This window comes from Lutjanus erythropterus, chromosome 13 (assembly GCF_056507025.1).
Source record: "Lutjanus erythropterus isolate fLutEry1 chromosome 13, fLutEry1.hap2, whole genome shotgun sequence".
NCBI lineage: Eukaryota > Metazoa > Chordata > Actinopteri > Lutjaniformes > Lutjanidae > Lutjanus > Lutjanus erythropterus.
The window spans coordinates 40198814-40221203 of record NC_139329.1 but is presented as its reverse complement, the minus strand read 5'-3'; the positions used below and the strand labels follow the sequence as shown (position 1 = coordinate 40221203).

The 22390-nt window shown below is 41.7% G+C and overlaps 1 protein-coding gene across 1 annotated transcript; it reads left to right on the top strand.

Moving 5' to 3' along the window:
• The first annotated feature begins 323 nt into the window (after positions 1-323).
• Positions 324-19227, top strand: tbc1d15 (TBC1 domain family, member 15). Its single transcript, XM_084734558.1, has 17 exons — positions 324-430; positions 3140-3241; positions 4499-4573; positions 5531-5672; positions 6394-6598; positions 8421-8523; positions 8868-9065; positions 9208-9336; positions 10994-11097; positions 11459-11553; positions 12026-12142; positions 13903-14003; positions 14387-14486; positions 15963-16060; positions 18176-18292; positions 18411-18497; positions 18843-19227. The coding sequence occupies exons 1-17, from the start codon at positions 407-409 to the stop codon at positions 19053-19055; spliced, it is 2010 nt and encodes a 669-aa protein (XP_084590684.1). The 5' UTR covers positions 324-406; the 3' UTR covers positions 19056-19227.
• Positions 19228-22390: the final 3163 nt, after the last annotated feature.

Sequence of the window (22390 nt, the reverse complement as noted above, 5' to 3'; positions counted from 1 at the left end):
TCCTGTGATGAACTGGCGACTTGTCCAGGTTGAACCCCGCCTCTCAACCAGTGTCAGCTGGGATAGACTCCACCCCGACCCTTCAGGAATAAGTGTTTACAGAAAATGGATGGATGGACATTAAGACAATCAGTAAGTTAAAAAATAATAACTAAATAAAATAATAATAACTGACTCTCCAAAATAAAAGCACGACTGAACTACACTATATTCATTGTATACTACATTATTAATATATATGTTATATACAATATAGAGCCACATTTTCTTTATAAATGGTTAAAATAACTGTTAAGACGCAGTGCGCATGCGTAGAGCTGTCCAGCGGAAGCTGACTTGTCAATTTTGTTTTGGAAGTTGACAGGCACGTGAGCTGCTGACGTCATCAGTGGAGCGAGGAGGCGACATGGCGGCGGAGTCGGTTCTGAAGGTAAAAACATGATTTCTCTTGAAAGTGTGTCGGTGTCCAGGATGATAAGTGTAACCATGTTTATGTACATGAGTCGGTGTGTGTTACAGACACACAAAAACACGCACACACAGCTCTGTTAGCTGTTAGCTCACCAGCTGATGAGTTAGCTGAAGTTAGCCGCTGTGCTAACTGTGTTGTAGCCACAACGAGCACAGAGAGGACAAGATGCCACGACAGCAGCTCAGTCTGATGTTAACTTCACCTGTGGCTTCACCTGTACGCCTGCACACCTGTACCTGTGTTTGTGTGTGTGTGTGTTAGCCTGTAGAGGCACAGCTCGACCTGCAGCCCCTCACGCCAAATGCTAACGTCAGGCTAACATTGACATCTTAGCATTGGAGCTAACTGACGGCTGTAAACAGCTCAGTGGGGCCCTGAGGAGGAAGAGGAGGAGGAGTAGAAGAAAAACCGTCTGAACTGGTCAGCAGTTCGTCTTTAAACTAGCAGACAGTTTATCAGAACAGTGACTCATCAGAAACAACTGAAACACCTCGTTTCTGCTTTTTGCCAAGTCACCATCACCATAAAGTTCAGTTAGCTGTGTGTGCTAAATGCTAACGCTAGCAAACAAAAGTTTCTGGTGTGTTTTTTTTCTGTGAAAACAACAGTTCACAGCTCTGAAGCTCGAGCTAAACTGCACATCATCACGTTCATTAATCTAAAGACAACGGATATTATATATTTATGTTCAAATGAGACTATATGTGGTGTTTTATTTCCCTGATTTTTACAGTGAAGTCATCTTTTGTTTTTCTATCACGAGTCATTATATCCACATGAAAAAAACAATCATTATATCCACATGACTAATGATTATTGAGCAGAAAATCTTACTGTGTTCATGTTTTCTTAACATTGTTCTTTCAGTTTTGTTACAATATCAATAAATGTATTTAGACAGTGCTATTAGATTTTGTATCGCAGTATATTCTATAGAGGTGTTTCCAAAACCTTTTTTCAGGTGACCCACTTTTTAAACATTTTGACCCAATTCACCATCAGTCTTATCAATAAATCTTGGGAGGTAAAAGGTAATTTATCCATAAATGAATGTTCCTGACCATGTTTACTACAAATTTCACATCCTTATATTATCCTGAGGCGGTTAATGGAAACATATACACATATTAAATGCTTTATAAATAAAGCATTTAAGTATAAAGGCTCTTGTTTTTTTCCTTTCATCAGTAAAACAATATATGCATTTTAAACACTATAAAAGCTGTACTGCAAGGGCTCTTGGGTAGCTCATTTGGTAGAGCGTGTGCCTCATGTATGGAGGCTGCGAGTCCTCTGCAGCGGCCATAGGTTCGACTCCCGCATGCAGCCCTTTGCTGCGTCTCCGGCTGTGTTTCTCCAATTCCTGTCATATCTTCAGCTGTCCTATCAATTAAAGGCATAAAAGCCCCCCCCCCCCCCAAAAAAAAAACAAAAATCTGTATTGCAGATATAAATCTTAAATTTGCTGAATTTCTTCTGCAGTCTTTGATTTATGTGGTGACCCAAAGAAAATCTCCTGTGTCCCACCTGTGTGTCATGACCCAGTGTGAGAATTGAGAATTTACAGTATGTTATCTTAGAGAAAATGTCTAGATCGATATATATACCATAAATCGTGGATTAACCCAAAAAATTTGAGATGTTATTTATAAGGCGAGCTCCTGAGCCTGACAGTTCAACCCAAAATCCAAACTACATATTTCTCCTCCTCCCTGTGCTTCTGTTTTCAGTCTGAGCTGTGAGTTTTAGAGATATTTGACTTGTCTTCAATATAATGGAAGCAAATGACACTCAGCTTGTGGAGCTCAAAGAGACAAAAATACTATACTAAATAATAACATTTGAAAAACTCATCAGCAACTTCTCTTTAACGAAACTCATGAGCTGGTGAGACAGGACAACCTACAGACCTCGCTGTGAGCAGCTTCATGTAGGAAGTGCACAGAAGGAAGCGTGTAACATCCCCTCATGGACGGGAGGCTTGTGCCTGTGACAGCGCGGGATGTGAACACTAACGGCGACCTCCTCTTGTCCAGTAGATGCACACTTCCCTCTGTGTAGTGATTCGGTTGGTGTGTGTAGTTCAGTAGAGAGAGAATAGTTCCTCCGTGAAACTGCTCACAAGAAGGTGTGTGAATTTTCTTGAGGAAGTGGTTCTTGATTTCTGGGGATTTTTTGGGTGAACTGTCCCTTTTAATAATTTCGGTTTGTTCCTCCTGCGTGTTTGCAGTCAGTTGCTCAGATGAGTCCACTTTTCCTGAAAATGAAGACTCATCAGTGTTTGTGAATCTCAGCAGGAGGTTTAAGCAAACATCCAGTCAGTGAGGACCGTCTGCTGGTAACCTCCAGATGTGACAGCAGCACCAGATCACCTGCAAAAATGTACCTCAGTGTAGTTAACATTTTAAACGGAGGTTTGAGGTTTTATTATTCTCATTATAAAAAATGAGAAACATTTTGAAGAGCATTGTATTTTATTTTGATAGTCTCTGTCTGTCAGTGGGCCTTCACAGTAAAGGTAGGCAGATGTTAATTCACTGCAGGAGAGACTCGATGTTCTCTGACATTACAGGGAAAATCCTGCATCCTGACGTGAAATCTACCGTGTTACACATGAGAAGAAGAACGTGACGTGCAGCTGATCTTAACGTTCCGTCTGTCACACAGGTCATATTTGAACATGAAGGAGTCTTCATCCATCCGAGCAGCGATGAGGACGCCATCGAGCAGGATTTACTCGTTTCAGGGTCTCTGAGGATCGTTGACAAGGTAAAACACGTGTTAATGTTTCTGTGTTTCAAAGATCACACATCAGTGTGAGGCTGCCACTAACAACAGATATCGATTAATTTACAGATCGATCATCGGCCATATTAACTATCAATTAATTGATTAATCAGACAGACAAAATATTAAATGTTTTATTTATCAAATCTTTATTTCCACAGCAACATGTTCCACGTTCTCTGACAGCATTACATACATCTTCAGAAATAAAGCTGATAACTAGAACCATATAGAGTTCTTCAGCTGGTCCATGTAGGAGAACCTGTTCTCTTGGAACCCTCTCAAAGAGTTCTACCTAGAAGCCAACATAAAGGGTTACAACCAGAACCATCTGGGAAAGGTTTCACCTAGAACCCCCTGTGAGAGGTTCTGCAGAGGACCCTTTATGGTGCACTCTCTAGAGGTTCTATCCAGAACCTCTCTACCTCTCTTGGGGTTCTTACAAGAATCCAACCAGGAGGTTTTAATGGCAACATTGTTATATTCCAAGGGTTCTATTTAGAACACATTCAGGAGGTTCTACCGAGAACCTTGTTATGTTCCCCCCTTGATGGGTTCTTCAAGGATTTCAACAATCCTTTCAGAACCCTTTCTTCTAAAAAAGGTTCTGTGGATGAAAAGGGTTCTAAATGGAACTGTTAGTCTTACAAAGAACCCTTGACAAACCCTTTCTTTCAAAAAGAGTTCTTCAGAAGCAAATAGTTCTGGGTAGAACCACTTCCTTTCAGGAAGAACCCTTTTAGAACCCATATTTCTAAGAGTGTAGCCTACGGAACATATAATTAGCTGCATGTTTCACATGTTGATAGAAGATCGATTAAAGTTTCTTGTTGATCATTGATTGTTTTCATCTCTAGTCTATAAATCAGGACAAACAATAATCAAATATTCGTATGAGAAGTTGACAGCAGGAGATTTTTGTTTATAAAATGACTCCATGGTTTAATTGATTATATAATCAGAATGATTATCAGTTCATTTCCTGTCGGTGATTAATCAGCTGGTTCAGTGTTATTAATGTTTCATAAAGTTGAGTTTTAGTTTTAATGTGTTTCACCAGAATATGATCATGATGATTGATTATATATTGTAGATAAGACACATGCACCTGTACACACTTCTTATTTGTTATTGTTGTTATATTATCTCTTTATACTTTTTTTTACATCGTAGTCTGTAACGTCCTGGGGATCGATGGTGTGTCTGTGCTGATGTGTTTTTGTGTCGTCACTCTGTCAGGATGCTGAAGTCGTTGTGGAGTACAGACCTCTGGAGGACACAGTGGACCCGTCCAACATGCTGTGTGCTGGAAAGGTTTGTCTCTCTTTGTTTAAACACACACACAGCAGTTAGTTTAAGTATTTATAAGAACCAGAATTTGAAACTTCAGTACGAGATCATTTTGTTTTTTAACAACCGGCACACTGTGCTGGAACAGGAAAGGAACTGTGGAACACTGTCTGGTTCTGCTGTGCTGCAAGGCAAAGTTCAGGCAGAACAATAAATAATTAATAGTTTCAGTGCTTTTAATATGATTAAATGTTCATATTTCATTGTTTCTAAACACATTATATTTTGATAACTTTAATAACACAAAAATATCATCATCATCATCATGAGAAAAGTATTCCACATTTTATTTATTTTATTTGACCTTTATTTAATCAGGCGAATGATCAGGAGTAAATTCTGAGAAACAGGAAGAGTGTCTGGAAGAAAACAGTGTCAAGATTAAAAGTTAATCAGAAGTTTAAAGACAGAGACACGCACAACAAACATGAAACATAAAAGACATGGTGTGGAACACAGACGAGGGCGGGTGATGAACGGACAGCAACAACAAAGGAACAAACGACCAGAGACACGCACAGCAACAAACAACAAAACCAAAAAAAACAAGCAAAAAACAACAAAAAGCAAACAGGCACAACAACAAAACAAAATAACAAGCAATGCAACAACAGAAAAGAAAACACAGCAAAAGAACAAAAGAATGCGCGGGTTTTAGAACACTGTAGAACACTATAGATCTGTAAACAGCGAGTCAGTGGAACCTGACAGTAGAAATAAAGAACATATCATGTGACCTGATCAGGGACCAAATGTTAGCAGCAGTTAAATTGATTCAGGAACATAAATCCATGTGAGATCATAGAGAATTTATAGGAGACATAAAATCTAATCTGTGTATCTGAATCCACAGTTAATCCAGATTCACTCTCCACTTTATTTTAACCAGCACTGTGTGTGTGTGTGTGTGTGTTTGATCAGGACTCCAGTTCAGTGATGGAGTGGGACCAGTGTTCAGGTGAGAGGTCCCACCAGCTGCTGGAGACACAGCAGAGCTACGAGACAGAGTGGGACATGGTCAACGCCGTGTCCTTCAAGAAGAAGAGCTGCACCAACGGAGAAGGTGAGTCGTCTTCTTCATCTGCTGTGAATATCGTCTCCGACCCCGTCTTCTTCATACATACATCACATATTATATTTAGACTTTTATCAGAAGGTGGACAGAGGACGGTGCACGCCTTATCAACACTTAAAGGGATAGTTCACCCAAAACTGTAAATTCAGTCATTATCTCCTCACCCTCCTGCAGAGTGAAGGTCAGAGTTTCACAGGAAAACAGAATCTTACAAATAATGGAATTCTGTTAGAATCTCTTTCATGTCCAAGTAAAACTGGTACTGAAACATCCTGAAGTTGATCAATAATGAATGGAATCAGAAACGTATTAAATTTGAGGAACCAGCCTCTGATATTAAATATAAAACTGACATGTCAGAAATGTGTTTTGGAGGAAATAAAATGTGTTTCCTGACAAACATGTTTAAATGCATTCGCAGCACGTCAACAGTTCACCGTCACAGGGACGAGGTGTTAATAAAGTTTACACAGAGAGACATCAGATCATCCCGATCAGAGGCCTATAATATTGATCATCTGCTGATTCTGCTCTGATATTTTAATTTGTCTCAACTCGGTAGAGTCGACTACAGAAATGACCAAAAACAATCTGATCGTTCTGGATCGCAGCTGATCCGCAAGATCTGTTTGGGCCTGATGATGATGACGATGATGACGACGATGATGACGATGATGATGTGTTCTGTTCCCTCCGTGCGATCTGTCAGGCTCTCTGAACCACAGCCATGAGAGGAGCCGGTGGGCGTTCTCCTTCAGCGTCGGTGACCTCCGGTCCGTCACAGTGAAGGAGGAGGGTTGGACCTTCCTGGTCTTCAGACTGAAGGAGTCCACGTCCCTGCCTGCTCTGCACTTCCACCAGGGCGGCAGCACCGAGTTCCTGGACAGCCTGAGGAGGTTCGCTCTGCTCAGCGAGTGAGTACCACGACAACACAACAACAAACATATCGGTGGAGGGCTCCGGCTGTTTTCACGTTTGAACCTATTTTTCAATTGATAAGATTGTGACAGGGTTAATTTTTCATTAATATCTGATAATTTATTGACCAAACAACTAATAGACAATCAGTACTTTTTCAAACTATGAATACAATGAGATATTTTATCAATAATCCATATATTGACCTGTACAGTTTGGTGGAGGCTGTGCAGATTTTGGTTGTTTGTGCTCAGAGGAACAATCAGTATTCTTTAATTGTTGTTCACTTGTGTTGCTTTTATGTTAAATTGTGTTAATTACACACGTGCAGAGTGATTGTGTGTGTTGGTGTGTGTCGCCTCAGTGGACACATTTTATTAGCTCAGATTATTGTGTCCTGAGGACGAGGACAGCGTCTCCTTGATCTCACAGCAGATAGCTGTTATTAAAGTTCTTATCGAAGACGCTCATAATGAAACCGTCTGCTTTAAGTACCGGATATTTTCACACGGTGACGTCTGCTGACCGCCTGCCTCCTGATTGGCTGCATCATCTTTTATTTACATGTGGCAGAGATCAAAGAAAAAGATGAGTGAAGACGTCGACTCACAGTTTCAGACCACTGAGTCGCCGTCCATCTGTCAGTATGTCTCTGCTGGACGGCCACTTTTTACAGCTTTTATTGTGAAAAGCATCAATGCGATGAGAGCGCACACCGACAGCTCAGATGATTAAAATACACATTTTAGACACTTTAAAATGTCTTTTTTCTCGTCTCATCAACAGTCCAGAACCCAAAGAGATCCAGTTTACTGTGATCAGACCAGAACATCTTCTTTCACTGAACCTGGGAACTGTGGGATATTTTGTTTTCTCTAAAAATGACTCCACATCATTAATTGATCATCAAAATAACTGCTGGATAATTTTCTGTCAGTCGACTCACATCGCAGAAGTTCTTAAGGATCTGTTGTGCAGGAATAGAAACAGAGTTTGACCAGATTTTTAAAGATCTGCCTATGTAGAAATGATTGGAACATTGTATTGATTTTTAGTGTCTAATTATTAAAATATAGACGTCATGACAGATGGAGGCTGACACATTTCAAAAAAGGAAAATAAGAAAAAACATAAACTTTCAAGATTTTAACAACCTTTGTGGCCTCTCACGTAGAGATTTCTGAGTTTACGAGGTGCACCTGAATGCACCATGAAGTCCCTGTCTTTGTGTGTTTGACACTCCACAGAGATGTGGTGAAGATTTTATTTTTAACAAAAACTCTAAATTAATGGTTGTTTTGCTTGTCATTGCTTGAGTCTGTTATGAAGCGCAGAGACACTTATTATTTTTAAAAGTTTGATCTCAGTCTGTTCAGTCAGACAGAATTTAGTTTAATCTGAGTTTATGAAGCTGCTTTGTTTTTTTGTACATGATGTGTCTTTTCTCTAAATAAAGTGGGAGAAATGAAAACTTTAAATGTTTTCCACATTTAAATTCTTCACTTTACAGGTCAGGCAGAGGAAAAGCTTCACATCAGACTCCTTTGCACTTAACTTTTTTAAAATTTTGCCTCTCTGAAGAAGTGATTGAGTAGAACGACGTGCAATCAGGTGATTAATAAGAATGAGTATCAGCCAATAAGAACAAGAGCAGCTTTGATTCAAATCATTTGAATCAAAGTCAGTTCTCAGTTTGTCAGTTGAATCGTGTGACTTATTTTTTGAAAACAAACTTCCATCAGATAAACAGTCTGTCATTAACTGAAGTCAGAGACAGTTGATGTGTGAATGTTGAATGTCAGTTTTTTGTGTTTTTAGGGCTCCGGATGATGAAACGTGTCTGTTGGTCAGCACGCCAAACAAAGCTCTGTCTCAGTCCTTCGAGAACCTGCTGGATGACAACAACTTCGGCCTCGTGCATGTAAGAAACTACAGCATGAAGATCTACTCTGTTCTATTCTTCTATTTTTCAATTGACAGGATTGTGACAGGGTTAATTTTTCTATATTTTCTGACAAAAAACAACTAATAAATTAGTGGAAAAATTATTGCCAGTTTGATCACTGGTTGAAAAATAGGTCCAAACATGTGAGAACAGGTGGAACGTCCGTGTGTTCCACCTGTTCTCACATGTTTGGACCTATTTTTCAATTGACAGGGTGGGGCAAGATGAATTAATAAGCTGTTCTGCCGGTGCACAAAAGGAAAAAGTGAGTTTTGCTCCCTGGATGAACTCTGAGGAGCGAGCTGTGTGTTTGTCTCCAGCAGAAGTTCAGAAAGGACCCGTACGTCACCACGCTGGGCGGATTCTCCAAAGTCACCAACTACATCTTTGATGCTTTCCGGGGCACAGAGGAGCAGCACCAGCGCCCCCCGGAGGAGGTGGCTGACCTACTGGGTGAGGTCATCCCGGGCCTGGAGATCAACCAGCAGGAGGAGCCGGGCTTCGAGGTCATCACCAGGGTGAGGCAACGCCACGTTAATATGTAACAACATTCATTTCCTAAACTGTTATCAAGATACACCAATTTTCTGTGACGGAAGGATGTGTTAGTCGTGACTGTGTGTGTGTGTGTGTGTGTGTGTGTGTGTGTGTGTGTGTCAGATCGACCTGGGAACGAGGCCTCAGGTGACCAGGAGGGAACCGCTGTCAGCAGACGACTGGACCAAACACCAGGACGCGGAGGGGAGGATGGTCAACATCACACACCTCAAACACGTCATCTTTAAAGGGGCAAGTTTGACTTTTTATTTATTTAGCCACTTTTTAAAACTGAAAGACCGTCGCCACCCAAATGACTCTTCACTAAGCCCCACCTCCAAACCGCAACAGTCCAATCATTGCTTAGCGACTGTAACTATAGCTGCCAAGCTTTCCATGTCCCTTCATGTTGAAGGTGTGCAGGACACACAACACATGTGAGGTGAATGGATTAAACTCTGTCTTCATCTCTCTAACATAAGCAGCAAATGTTAGCATGTCTGGCTAACTGATGCTAGCTTTAACTTTACCTGCAGACAAACTCATTAGATCCACTGCATCTGTATTTGTTCTGTGGGGGTTTGAGGAAGAGGATGAGGACTGATGAAGAGTCAAAGATGCATCTCTCTCTGGCTCACTGTCTCAGGTCTAAGCCGGGTTAGCTTAGCTCTTATCCCGGCTCTCTTCCTGTGGTGATCGTGGTCCAGCTGGTCTGGCTGGGTGACCCGTCTCAAGGTCCGCTGCACTAATCGAGTCCCTGCTCTTCCTTTTCCCACGTTAACGAGTGTATTTCTGTCATCTATCATGTAGATATACCTGCTGTATTTCACCATCTGACCAATGTTAGCTGAGATGTAAGCTAGCTTTAGCCTCAGTCTGTTAGCATTAATGTTATATCATGTACACAGCTGTTAGCTAACTTTACATAAACACTTTCACAGGTTCTTGTTTTAAAACGTGTCAGATGGAAACATTAAAACATCAGCTGATTCAAGTCGAGTTAGCATTAGCATTAGCTTACATCAGTCAGCTACACTTATGAAATCTGCTTGTGAGTCTTTATTTTACAAATACTGACAATTTTTTTAAGATGATTTTTTTGGGCTTTTGCCTTTAATTGGATAAAGACAGCTGAAGATATGACAGGAAAGGGGGTAAAGAGAGGAGGAATGACGTGCAGCGAATGGGTCACCGGTGGGATTTAAACCAGCGACTGCTGCAGAGGACCAACAGCCTCAGTACAGGGGACAAACGCTTTACCAACTGAGTTATGGGAGAACCCCATACTGACAATTTTGATGTTAAATGTTCCGCCGTTCTCACTGTAAACTGAATAAATGCAGTACAAGAATTGCAGTTTGTCAGACGCAGCAACAGTAACTCAGGAGGGGTGGGGCTTAGTGAAGGGCCAGGTCATAATAAAGCTTACCAATAAATCCTAGGAAGAGTTCATTTGTGCATAAACAAACATTTCATCACCTTTTATTATTGTCACACGTGTCATTGAAAACATACAGTGTTAATTCTTAATAAATGAGAAATAAATATATTTAGGTCGAGTTAACGGGTCATCTTATTGTTTTTATTTCCTCTCATGAGGAAATCAATATAAAACATTTTAGCCTCCTTCATAAATGAGACAATTTACTGTAGGCTTTATTCTCTCAGCAGTAAAACAATATACACATTTTAAAGCTTGATAAAACGTGCTGTAGATAAAAATCAAACATTTCTTCTATAGTCTTTGATTTACTTGGCAACAAATAAAATCAGACCCAATAAAACACTGATGAATTTATTGAGTGAACCTGATAAAAAATGACACATCATGTTTATCATGAGGTGTATTTGATGACTCTGCATGTTTCTCATTTTGCGTGTGTGTCGTGTCGTGTCATGTGACTTGCAGGGTCTGTGTCACGCCGTGAGGAAGGAAGCCTGGAAGTTTCTGTTGGGATATTTTCCGTGGGACAGCACGCTGGAGGAGAGGAAAGCTCTGCACAGAGCCAAAACGTACGAACCTTCACTTTATCGCTCAGTGGCCACTTTATTAGGAACACCTGAACACCTGCTGGTTAGGGCAGATATCTGATCAGCCAATCAGTGGACAGGAGTTCCTCGTAAAGTCGTCGCTGTCTGTTTTCATCCACAAAAACTTCTGAAAGGTGGAAAAATTATTGCCACATTGATCAGTAGTTGAAAAATAGGTCCAAACATGTGAAAAGAGGTACGTCCATGCGCTCCACCTGTTTTCACGTTTGGACCAATGTTTCAGGTGACAAGACTGTGGCAGGACGAATCTTTGAGAGCACAGCTCGTCTCATGGTGTAATGACAGTTTATAATACTGATGTGAAGTGTCTCCTTGCTGTCAGTGATGAATACTTCAGGATGAAGCTGCAGTGGAAGTCGGTCAGTGAGGAACAAGAGAGGAGAAACTCCAGACTGAGAGACTACAGGAGTCTGATCGGTGAGACAAATTGTCAGACTTTATTTCTTTATTTATTTGGATGAGACGGCAGGATGAAAAACATGATGATGACGGGGAAAGTCGCACGTAAATATTTGATTTTATAGATATTTTTCTCTTTGATCTGTAGTGAAATCAGCAGCTCTGGTTTGTTTTCAGTCAGTAATACATGTTTCATTTTCAAAGAAGGACATAAATGAGTTCTAAATACAAACAAACTGTTTACCTTCAGTTATAAATGTCAGCCTCTCCTGACCAACACGTCAATAACTCCCCTCTCCACGTTCTAAGTGATGGTGGTTCCACTTTTTTCTAACATTTTGATTGTGTGTATCGCTGCTGAAAGGGGTTTGAAAAAGCACCTTGAAAAGTGTTTGAATTTGACTGTGGTGCAGGAATCCTGAGTTAAACTGTCTTTGTGACAGTATTTTGGGATTAAACCAGCAGACGTCTCGTCTGTCGCTCTTTTCAGAGAAAGATGTGAACCGGACAGACAGAACGAACCGGTTCTACGAAGGTATCGATAACCCGGGTCTGGTCCTCCTCCACGACATCCTGATGACGTACTGCATGTATGACTTCGACCTCGGTGAGACGCCTTCAGCTCTTCATATCACTGTGGATCAGTAAAATTAGACCACTATCAAAATGTTACTGGTTGGTTTTAAAGAGATTTTATCGTCAGTGTTGGTGATTCTCATCTTTAATTTGCAGATCAGACTGTTTGTAAGAAGTGTTTCCTGTCCGATGAGTAAAAGTTGTTGCGTGTTCGTTGAAAATTAGATCCAAACATGTGAAAACAGGTGGAGCGTACGGACTCACCGTATAATCATTTATGCAGACGATACTCTTTCAAACAGCTCAGACTTTTCTTTTAATACATTTCAGATGTCTCTTATTAAAAACTTTTTTTTTAAGTTATGTTTTTGGGCTTTTCTTGCCTTTATTTGATAGAACAGCTGAAGAGTAGACAGGAAAGGAGGGAGGGAGGGGATGACAAGCAGCAAAGGGCCACAGGCGAGAGTCGAACCAGAACCAGAGGACTGACAGCCTCAGAACATGAAGCAGACGCTCTACCAACTGAAATAAACAGAACTAAACAGACGCTCTACCAACTGAACTAAACTGAACTAAACAGACGCTCTGCTAACTGAACTTAACAGACGCTCTGCCAACTGAACTAAACTGAACTAAACAGACGCTCTGCTAACTGAACTTAACAGACGCTCTGCCAACTGAACTAAACAGAACTAAACAGACGCTCTGCTAACTGAACTTAACAGACGCTCTGCCAACTGAACTAAACAGAACTAAACAGACGCTCTGCTAACTGAACTTAACAGACGCTCTGCCAACTGAACTAAACAGAACTAAACAGACGCTCTGCTAACTGAACTTAACAGACGCTCTGCCAACTGAACTAAACTGAACTAAACAGACGCTCTGCCAACTGAACTTAACAGACGCTCTGCCAACTGAACTAAACAGAACTAAACAGACGCTCTGCTAACTGAACTAAACAGACGCTCTACCAACTGAACTAAACAGACGCTCTGCCAACTGAACTAAACAGAACTAAACAGACGCTCTACCAACTGAACTAAACAGACGCTCTACCAACTGAACTAAACAGACGCTCTACCAACTGAACTAAACAGACGCTCTGCCAACTGAACTAAACAGAACTAAACAGACGCTCTACCAACTGAACTAAACAGGCGCTCTGCCAACTGAACTAAACATGGACATACGCCAGTTACCATGTTTATTTCCATTGTCGATTAATCTGTTCATTTCCGCAATTCAAATTTTTCTTAATTAAAAAAATAGTTGTTTGGTCCATAAAATGTCAGAAAATGGTGAAAAATAGATCCTGTCTCAATCTTGTCAATTAAATATGTCCAGATGTTAAAACAGATGGAGCCGTGTGCTCAACTAGTGATCAAATATGCAATAATTTTTCATTTTCCCAAAAAATTGAATTGGTGCGATGGTATTAATAATTTTTAATATCATTATTATTTATTAATTATGAATATTTTTTGTTTTTGGCAGAACATGGTTTGGAATGTGTGACTCAACTTCTTATAAACTAGAATTTTCCTTTAATCTGATTGTTCCTTCAGTATAAATATGAACTTGAATATATTTAACATATTGAAGATTAAACCTGTAAATCTCCTCATTGAACTTCAGACAAAAAGAACAAATTGTTTCCCAAAATGTGTCCCTGTTCCTTTAAGTAAATAATACATCCAGTTAGGTTTAATTTGATGATGTTCCGTTAAACTTGTAGTAATATTTAGATGATCTTTGTATGTATTCATGAGCTCTTTGTGTCGTGTTCAGGTTACGTTCAGGGGATGAGCGACCTGCTGTCTCCAATCCTCTACGTGATGGAGAACGAGGTGGACGCTTTCTGGTGTTTTGTCTCCTTCATGGACCAGATGGTGAGTCGTTGATTCTACTGGGTTTTTTTTTCATTCTTTATTTTAGTATTTTATTTTATTTCTTGTCTGATGAGTAAAATTTTTTGGACCTATTTTTCAACTAATGATCAATCTGATGATAAACAGATTTCTGACCCGCTTTCCTGACAACAAACGTGTGTGTGTGTGTGTGTGTGTGTGTCTGTGTGTGTGTGTGTGTGTGTGTGTGTGTGTGTGTCTGTGTGTGTGTGTGTGTGTGTGTCTGTGTGTGTGTGTGTGTGTGTGTGTGTCTGTGTGTGTGTGTGTGTGTGTGTGTGTGTGTGTGTGTGTGTGTGTGCGTGCGTGTGCGTGTGCGCGTGTGCGTGTGCGTGTGCGCGTGTGTGTGTGTGTGTGTGTGTGTGCAGCACCATAACTTTGAGGAGCAGATGCAGGGGATGAAGACTCAGCTGATCCAGCTCAGTACTCTGCTCAGACTGCTGGACTTGGCGTTCTGGAACTACCTCGGTATGAAACACGAGCAGGAACAGTTTAGTACCTGATCAATGAGCTGCACGACGCTCTGAAGAACCCGAACAACAAGTGTGTCACACATTCAGACACATTACACATACAGTCCTCGTTCTGGTCCATCAACTTGTCCTCCGTCAGGTGGGACGTAACTAAGTACAAATACTCAGTTACTGTACTTTAGTAGTTTTCAGGGGTCTGTACTTGAGTTTTTATTTTTCTACATCTGGACTCAAATATCTGAACTTTCTCCTCCTCATATTTTCTAAACGGACCTGTTTCTGTAGTTTTAATGAATCTGAGGTGAATTATTGATTATTGTTATTTTGCATCATTGTGCGCCGCTTTAAAACATCAAGACTGATTTCAACTTAAATGGATGAAACAATAAGACACAGAAAAGACGACTGACTGGTGGATCCATCAGAGGACGTCACACAGGACAGACGGGACGAGACAGAGACAACGTAAAAAAAACCCAACCTTTCCTGTTGTGTTAGGTAAAAGTACGCAACAAGATGAAAACAAAGTAAAAAACATAAGAAGACAAAAAAATAACATAAAAGACATATAAAGATGTAAATGATGTAAAAATGTAATAAGACAAAGTAATTAGGCAAAAATGATGTGGAACTGTAACAAGATGAAAAACAACGGAAAAGACAAGATGAAAACGAGGTAAAGTACGTAACGAGACCAAAAACACAGTAAAAGACGTAAGACGAAAACAAGTATAAGACGTAAAAAAGTAAAGTATGTAAGGAGATGAAAATGATGTCACCTCTGAGGCTGTTAACCAGTTTGTCTTCGCACTCTGAGTTACTACACTATAAAACATGGTTCTGTATCCTGACCAGGTCTTGAATTTGATGATTTTAGGGGCGGGGCCACTTGGTCTCCAGTCTTTTTTAGTTCTTGGGGTCACAAAAGTCAAATGTCAGGGCAGCAACGCTGTCAAACAAAACAATTATCTCAGGTTCACAGAAACAATGAAGTAAACTATTAGGTCAGTGTGTTTAATCACATTATAAATAATGACTGGAGATGATCAGGACTGTTTATGTTTATGAGTTTTTATCAGCTGATCTGTTTCTATAAACAAACATCAGCATCATTCAGCTGCAACATTTAGAAGCACATGCAGTTCAACAAAATATCATTTTACATGTGCAGTAAATGTCCTTTTATTTAGTTACTGTAGGATTAACCTGCTCTGCTCACAGACACACGTCTGCGTGATTATTATGTTGAAACAGTTTTCTGTAAATGTGTTGAGCTTTGATGAGGTTTTACATGTGAACACAACAAAGTCAACAGTCATTCTGTTACTTTAAAGTGTTTTTCTTCCTCTGAACTCTGACTGTGTGTGTGTGTGTGTGTGTGTGTGTGTGTGTGTGTGTGTGTGTGTGTGTGTGTGTGTGTGTGTGTGTGTGAGATAATTAAACACTTTGTGTTTGTGTGTTTTCTCTGCAGAGTCTCAGGATTCAGGTTATCTGTATTTCTGTTTCCGCTGGTTGCTGATCAGATTCAAGAGGGAGCTCAGTTTCCAGGATGTCCTCAGACTCTGGGAGGTGAGTTCACTCCACCTGGACCCACACCGTCATCTTCATCTTCATCTTCATCTTCATCTTCATCTTCATCTTCATCTCATATCTCAAACATCTTAGAGCTGCAACAGTTGGTTCATTGAAGGTTTACAACCTTTTTAACTTGGAGCTTCTCCTTCATCTGTTTAAGAAAAGAGACACAAACATCAAAAGAAAAAGTGATTTGTTCTCATGATTTACTGCAAATATTAACGTCACTGATAAAGTTTCCATCATTATGTAGACGACTGGTTCCACTCCACCTTTTTAAATAGACTGTTGTATAAACTGTGTTTAGTTGTTTACTGTATTTTAAGTTTTCAGGTATCTTTACTTTACTCGAGTATTTATTTTTCTGAACACAAATATCTGAACTGTGCGCCGCCTTCCAACATCAAGACTGATTTCAACCTAAATGGGCAGAACAATAAGACATAGAAAAGACGATTGGTGGATCCATCAGAGGACATCAGACAGGACAGACGGGACGAGATGGAAAATAAAATTTAACTAACTCTGTGAAGTACATAACAAGATGAAAAACAAAGTTACCGGACAAAAATGTAAAAAAGTAACAAGATGAAAACAATAAAAAAAACATTAGGAGATGAAAAAGCATGTAACAAGATGGAAATGATGCCAAAACATAACGAGACAAATATGTAAAGCACATTTCGATGACCTCAGACCCCCTGAGATTTTTGTCAGCCTCCTGAGGGGGGCCAGGACCGCAGGTTTGAAACCAATGAATGAGCCGATGGACAGGAAGTTCAAGAATGAAGCTTGTCTATGTGACACGTGGGATAAAACTGAATATTTAGAATATTTAGAATTATGTAGTAAACAAAGAAGTGTTAAACAAACCAGAATATGTTTTATATTTTAGATTCTTTGAAGCGCCTCCTTTTGCTTTGATGACAGTTTTGCTTCATGAGGTCGTCACCTGGATGGTTTTCCAACAGTCCTGAAGGAGTTCACAGAGGTGCTGAGCTCTTATTGGCTGTTGTGTCTTCACTCTGTGGTCCAACTTACCCAGACCATCTCAGCTGGGTTTAGGTCAGGTGATTGTGGAGGCCAGGTCATCTGAACTCCATCACTCTCCTTCTTGGTCAGATATCACTGACATAACCTGGAGGTGTGTTTGTTCTCACTGTCCGGTTGAAAATCAAATGATGGTCCACCTGAGTGCAAACCAGATGTGATGTCATGTGGTTGCAGGATGCTGTGGGAGCCATGCTGAGAACCACACACGTAAAAAACATCCACTGACCGTTTCTGTGTCTCACAAAGACATGGTGGGACCAAAAATCTCAAATCTGGACTCAGCAGACCAAAGTACAGATTTCCACTGGTCTGATGTCCATTTCTTGTGTTTCTTGGCCCAAACAGTTCTGTTTTTCTTGTTGTTCTTCCTCAGTGGTGGTTTCTTTGCAGCTATTCGACCATGAAGGTGTGATTCACTCAGTGTCCTCTGAACAGCTGATGTTCAGATGTGTCTGCTCCTTGAACTCTGTGAAACATTCATGTGGGCTCGAGTCTGAGGTTCTGTGAATTTGCTGTTTCTGAGGCTGGTAACTCTGCAGCAGAGGTCTTCTTCTCCTGGACCGGTCCTCATCAGAACCAGTTTCATCATAGTGTTTGATGGTTTTTGCGACTGCAGTTGAGGAAACATTCAAAGTTCTTGAAATGTTCTGGTTTGACTGACCTTCATGTCTTTAAGTAATGATGGACTGTTGTTGTCATAATATGGATTATAACAGTAGTCAGACTGTACCAACCCTACTTCCACAAATGACCACAGAGTGAAGACACAACAGCCAATAAGAGCTCAGCACCTCTGTGAACTCCTTCAGGACTGTTGGAAAACCATCCAGGTGACGACCTCATGAAGCAAAACTGTCATCAAAGCAAAAGGAGGCGCTTCAAAGAATCTAAAATAACTTCTTTGTTTACTACATAATTCCATACGTGTTCCTTCATAGATTTGATGTCTTCAGTATGAATCTACAATGTAGAAAATAATAAAAATGAAGAAAAACCATTGAATGAGAAGGTGTGTCCAAACTTTTGACTGGTGCTGTACCTGTGTGTCGTCCTCAGGTGATGTGGACGGGTCTCCCCTGTCAGAACTTCCACCTGCTGGTCTGCTGCGCCATCCTGGACTCAGAGAAACAGAAGATCATGGAGGAGAACTACGGCTTCAATGAGATCCTCAAGGTGAGCTGAGAGGAGACTGAAGGCCTGCTGCTGGACCGCCATCAGCTGTTAGCTTGTAGCACGTTAGCTCTGTGTGGAGCAATAACATCAACATGGTTGTGTTTCTCTGTTGTTGCAGCACATTAATGAGCTCTCAATGAAACTGGACGTTGAGGAGATCCTGCAGAAAGCAGAGGGGATCTGTCTGCAGGTACAGAACTGTAAGGTACGTTCAACATCCGTCACATCACACCTGCTTACAATCACCTGTCAGTCTCATCAGTCGAAAAATATGTCCAAACACGGGACGTCTGTCCCTGTTCTCCACCTGCGTTCACATGTTTGGACCTTTTTTCAACTTGTGATCAAACTGCCAATAATTCTTCCACTAACTGATTAATTATTTGGTCCATAAAATGTCAGAAATTGGTGAAAAATATTGATCAAAGTTCAAAAGTGAAACCAGGTGAAGCGTCGTCTGTGAGCTCCACCAGGGATCAGCTGTTTTTTACAATCACATCTATCAATGTTTGTATGTTTGAAGTGACCAAGTGTCGTTTCTTGTCTTCAGGATTTGCCTCATTCCATCAGCGCGATCCTGGGCCTGGACCCTGAGGGTTCTGGTTTTGAGCTGACACAGTCTGGATCTCCTCCGACTCTCAGACCGACACAGCGAGCGGACGCCGCCGCCGCCGCCGCCGCCGCCGCCGCCTGCTCCAACGGCCACGGACACTTGAGAGAAACCAGCTCTCACAACAGCTGCAAAGTTGCCTTCATATCGTAGTGAACAGAGAGACTGACTCAGAGCGTCAGCAGCAGGACGGCGGCATGTTGTCATGACAACAGAGGAGAAGAAGAAGAGGAGAATGTAAAAAAAGGATTTAAGATTATTCAGAATCTTATTTTTGTAATTTCTTGTACCATATTGTCAGAAAGTCATTCCTTCTGTCTGTTAACGATGTTTTCTAAAGCTCCATTCAGACACAGCGAAACCACGGGCCGAACGCCACGGGGCGGAAACCACGGGGCGGACGCCATGGGGCGGAAACCACGGGGCGGACGCCACGGGGCGGGCGCCACAGGGCAAACACCTCAGGGGTTACGCCACGGGGCGGACACCACGGGGTGGATGCCACGGGGTGAACGCCACAGGGCAAACGCCTCGGGGGTTACGCCACAGGGCGAACGCCACGGGGCGGACGCCATAGGGCAAACACCACGGGGCAGACGCCACAGGGCAAACGCCTCGGGGGTTACGCCACGGGGCGGACACCACAGGACAGACGCCTCGGGGGGTATGCCATGGCCAAACACCAGGGCGAGGTCGGGGGGTACGCCATGGGCCGAACACCATGTGGGCAAACGCCACGGGGCAAACGCCACGGGGCAAACGCCACAGGGGAGAACGCCACAGGGGGGTACGCCGTGGGCCAAACACCATGGGGCGAACACCTTGGGGGGTACGCCATGGGCCGAACGCCACGGGGTGAACACCATGGGGCGAACGCCATGGGGCAACCGACATGAGGTGAACACCACAGGGCGAACACCTCGAGGCGATCACCACAGGGCGAACGCCATGGGGCAAACGCCACAGGACAAACGCTACGGGGCGAATGCCGTAAGGCAAACGCCACGGGGCGCACATGACCAACAACAGACATTCAGCATTGAATGCAACAGTGAGTCCAGAACATCTGGCTGCAGTGTAGGTCATAAGCCACGCCCCCTCCATGTTTGCAGATGAGACACGGTCCAAACTAAAACATCAAAGTAACGTCCAATGAGAGCACGCGTCGGTTCCTGTGCTCCTCCTGTGTTCACCTGATTTTTAACTAGAGATAAATCCAACAATAATTATTCCACAATCAAACAGATTGATTTGATCAGCACACACTCAAATACATCTGAACCTGATCAGCTGATCAAGCTGAAAAGCGTCTGATCAGTTGGTGCGTTTTTTCTAAAAACAGGTGGAGCTGATGTTGAACGTGTCTGGATGGAGCTTCAGATGGGTGGAGCTGGTCGCTGTGTCACCGGGTCAACGTGATGTTTTATTGGCTGCGTGTTTTCCAGTCAAACGGCGCTGAAGCTGCTGCGTCTGCGATCAAACTGTTCTAACCTCTCCTGTCAGTATTAATCACCTGATATCTGATCAATCGATCCATCTGAAGTGGAATAAAAGAAGACGTGAACGTGGCCGCTGGAGCGTCGCTCTGCCCTGCTGAGTGACGAACATGTTGATTTGTGTTTTTTTATATTTTAATGCTGATGAACCCAACAGGTCGTTTTATTCACTTAAAGGAACAGTGACACATTTTAGCAAATAATCTGGTTTCTTGCTGGGAGTGAAATGAGAAGATTAAGTTTTATTCTGCAGTGGATTGTTTACACTGAAATGAAATCAAAGGACAATTCCAGTTTATGGCAGCTAGAGCTGAACAATTAATGTAAATCCTATCAAATCAAAATATTTGTTGAAGTTGAAATGTGTCAAAATACCATTTTAAGTTAAATATTGTTTCCTGTGGCTGCTTCACAATAAAAGCCTTCTGAAGTGTAATAGCAGGAAGTGTTGTGTTAGCATTCACAAGAAGCTCATCCAAATGTACTGTTAGCATGAAGCTAATCCAGCTCTGATATGGCTGAGTGATCAGTAAACAATGACGCTGATATCAAACACTAACACCTGATTACAGGACAGGACTGTGAACTGAACTGAAACTTTAATTTAGACTAGTCTAAACACACAGAACAGTCTAAATAAATCACAATTAATTTATCAATATTTAAAACCAAAACTAAAAGATATTTAAGGCCTTCAGTAAACATCGACTCTTTGAACTCTCAGTAAGAAAACAAATGTTTTGAAAATGTGAAAATGTTCCTTTAAAACATACCAAGCACCTTTTTGAATCAGACCTCATGTTCTGCTGTTCCAGTGTGACACAGTGGTTCCACAGTTTCAGTCCATAGTGACTGACGGAGAAATCAACCTGTTTATTGATGAGGTGATCAGATATCTGTAATCAATCAGACGAGACTGCAGAAATAAACTGAGGATGTTTTGGAGTGAAACTGTGGCCGCTCACAGCTTTAAAGAACAGAAGCTCTGACAGAGTTCTGCCGTGTTGTTCTACAGGTTCTTTAACCATCTGTGATTTCTGCTCTTTTCATGTAATCGATTGAACTCTTTGGGCAATAAAACCATTTCAGGAACGTTTTTACTTTTTCTTATAAACAAACTGCTTCCAGTTCTACCTGCAAACACTCTCAGAAAGAACGGTTCTAAAAAGAACTTCTGTACATTCTAAGGATGTTATGTAGAACACTCAGGGGGTTCTGTCAAGAACTTTCACATATTCTAGGTGTTGTATGCAGAACACACTCAGGGGGTTCTACCAAGGACCTCTTTATATTATGGTACAAAAAAGCCTTGACAAAAGAGTTCTTCTGGGATTTGAAAGGGTTCTTAGAGGAACCTTTAGTCTTATAAAGAAGCCTTAACAAAAAGGGTTCTTCAGAAACAAGTGGATAAAACCTTCAGGAAGATTTTTGCATCAGTCCTTTAAAATGCAGATGAAGGCTGAACTAAAATATAAACCTGACTCCTCCTCCTCTCTTCCAAAGGTCAAACCAGCCCCGCCCTCGTCACTGCCCCCCCCCCCCCCCCCCCCCCCCCCGTTTAATTATTGTTTTCATGTTAATCAGCTCATTTCACTTCTGCTGAGAAAAGAAAGAAATGAAAATATTCCTTTAAAACTCAACATGAATCGAACGATGAAATGTGACTGAAGATCTAAAGATGAATTTATTTTGATTTAAATTCATGAATCTGTGTAGAAATGTCACCGAGCTGAAACACGTCTTCCCTCAAATGTCACTTCAGCTGCTTTAATGTGTCTGACGGACGTCCCCCCCCGTCCTCCCCCGCCCCCCCCCGTCCTCCCCCGTCCTCCCCGTCCTCCCGTCTCTGATGGGAGACGGAGGAGACGGAGGAAGGTATCACCTGCAATCAGTTCATAAAGCTGCAGCAGAGGGAGAACAAAGCAGCCGCAGCTTCTCCCGCCGTCTCACCGCTCTTTCATTTCCTGTGTGGCAGGAAATTGTCTCAGTGCT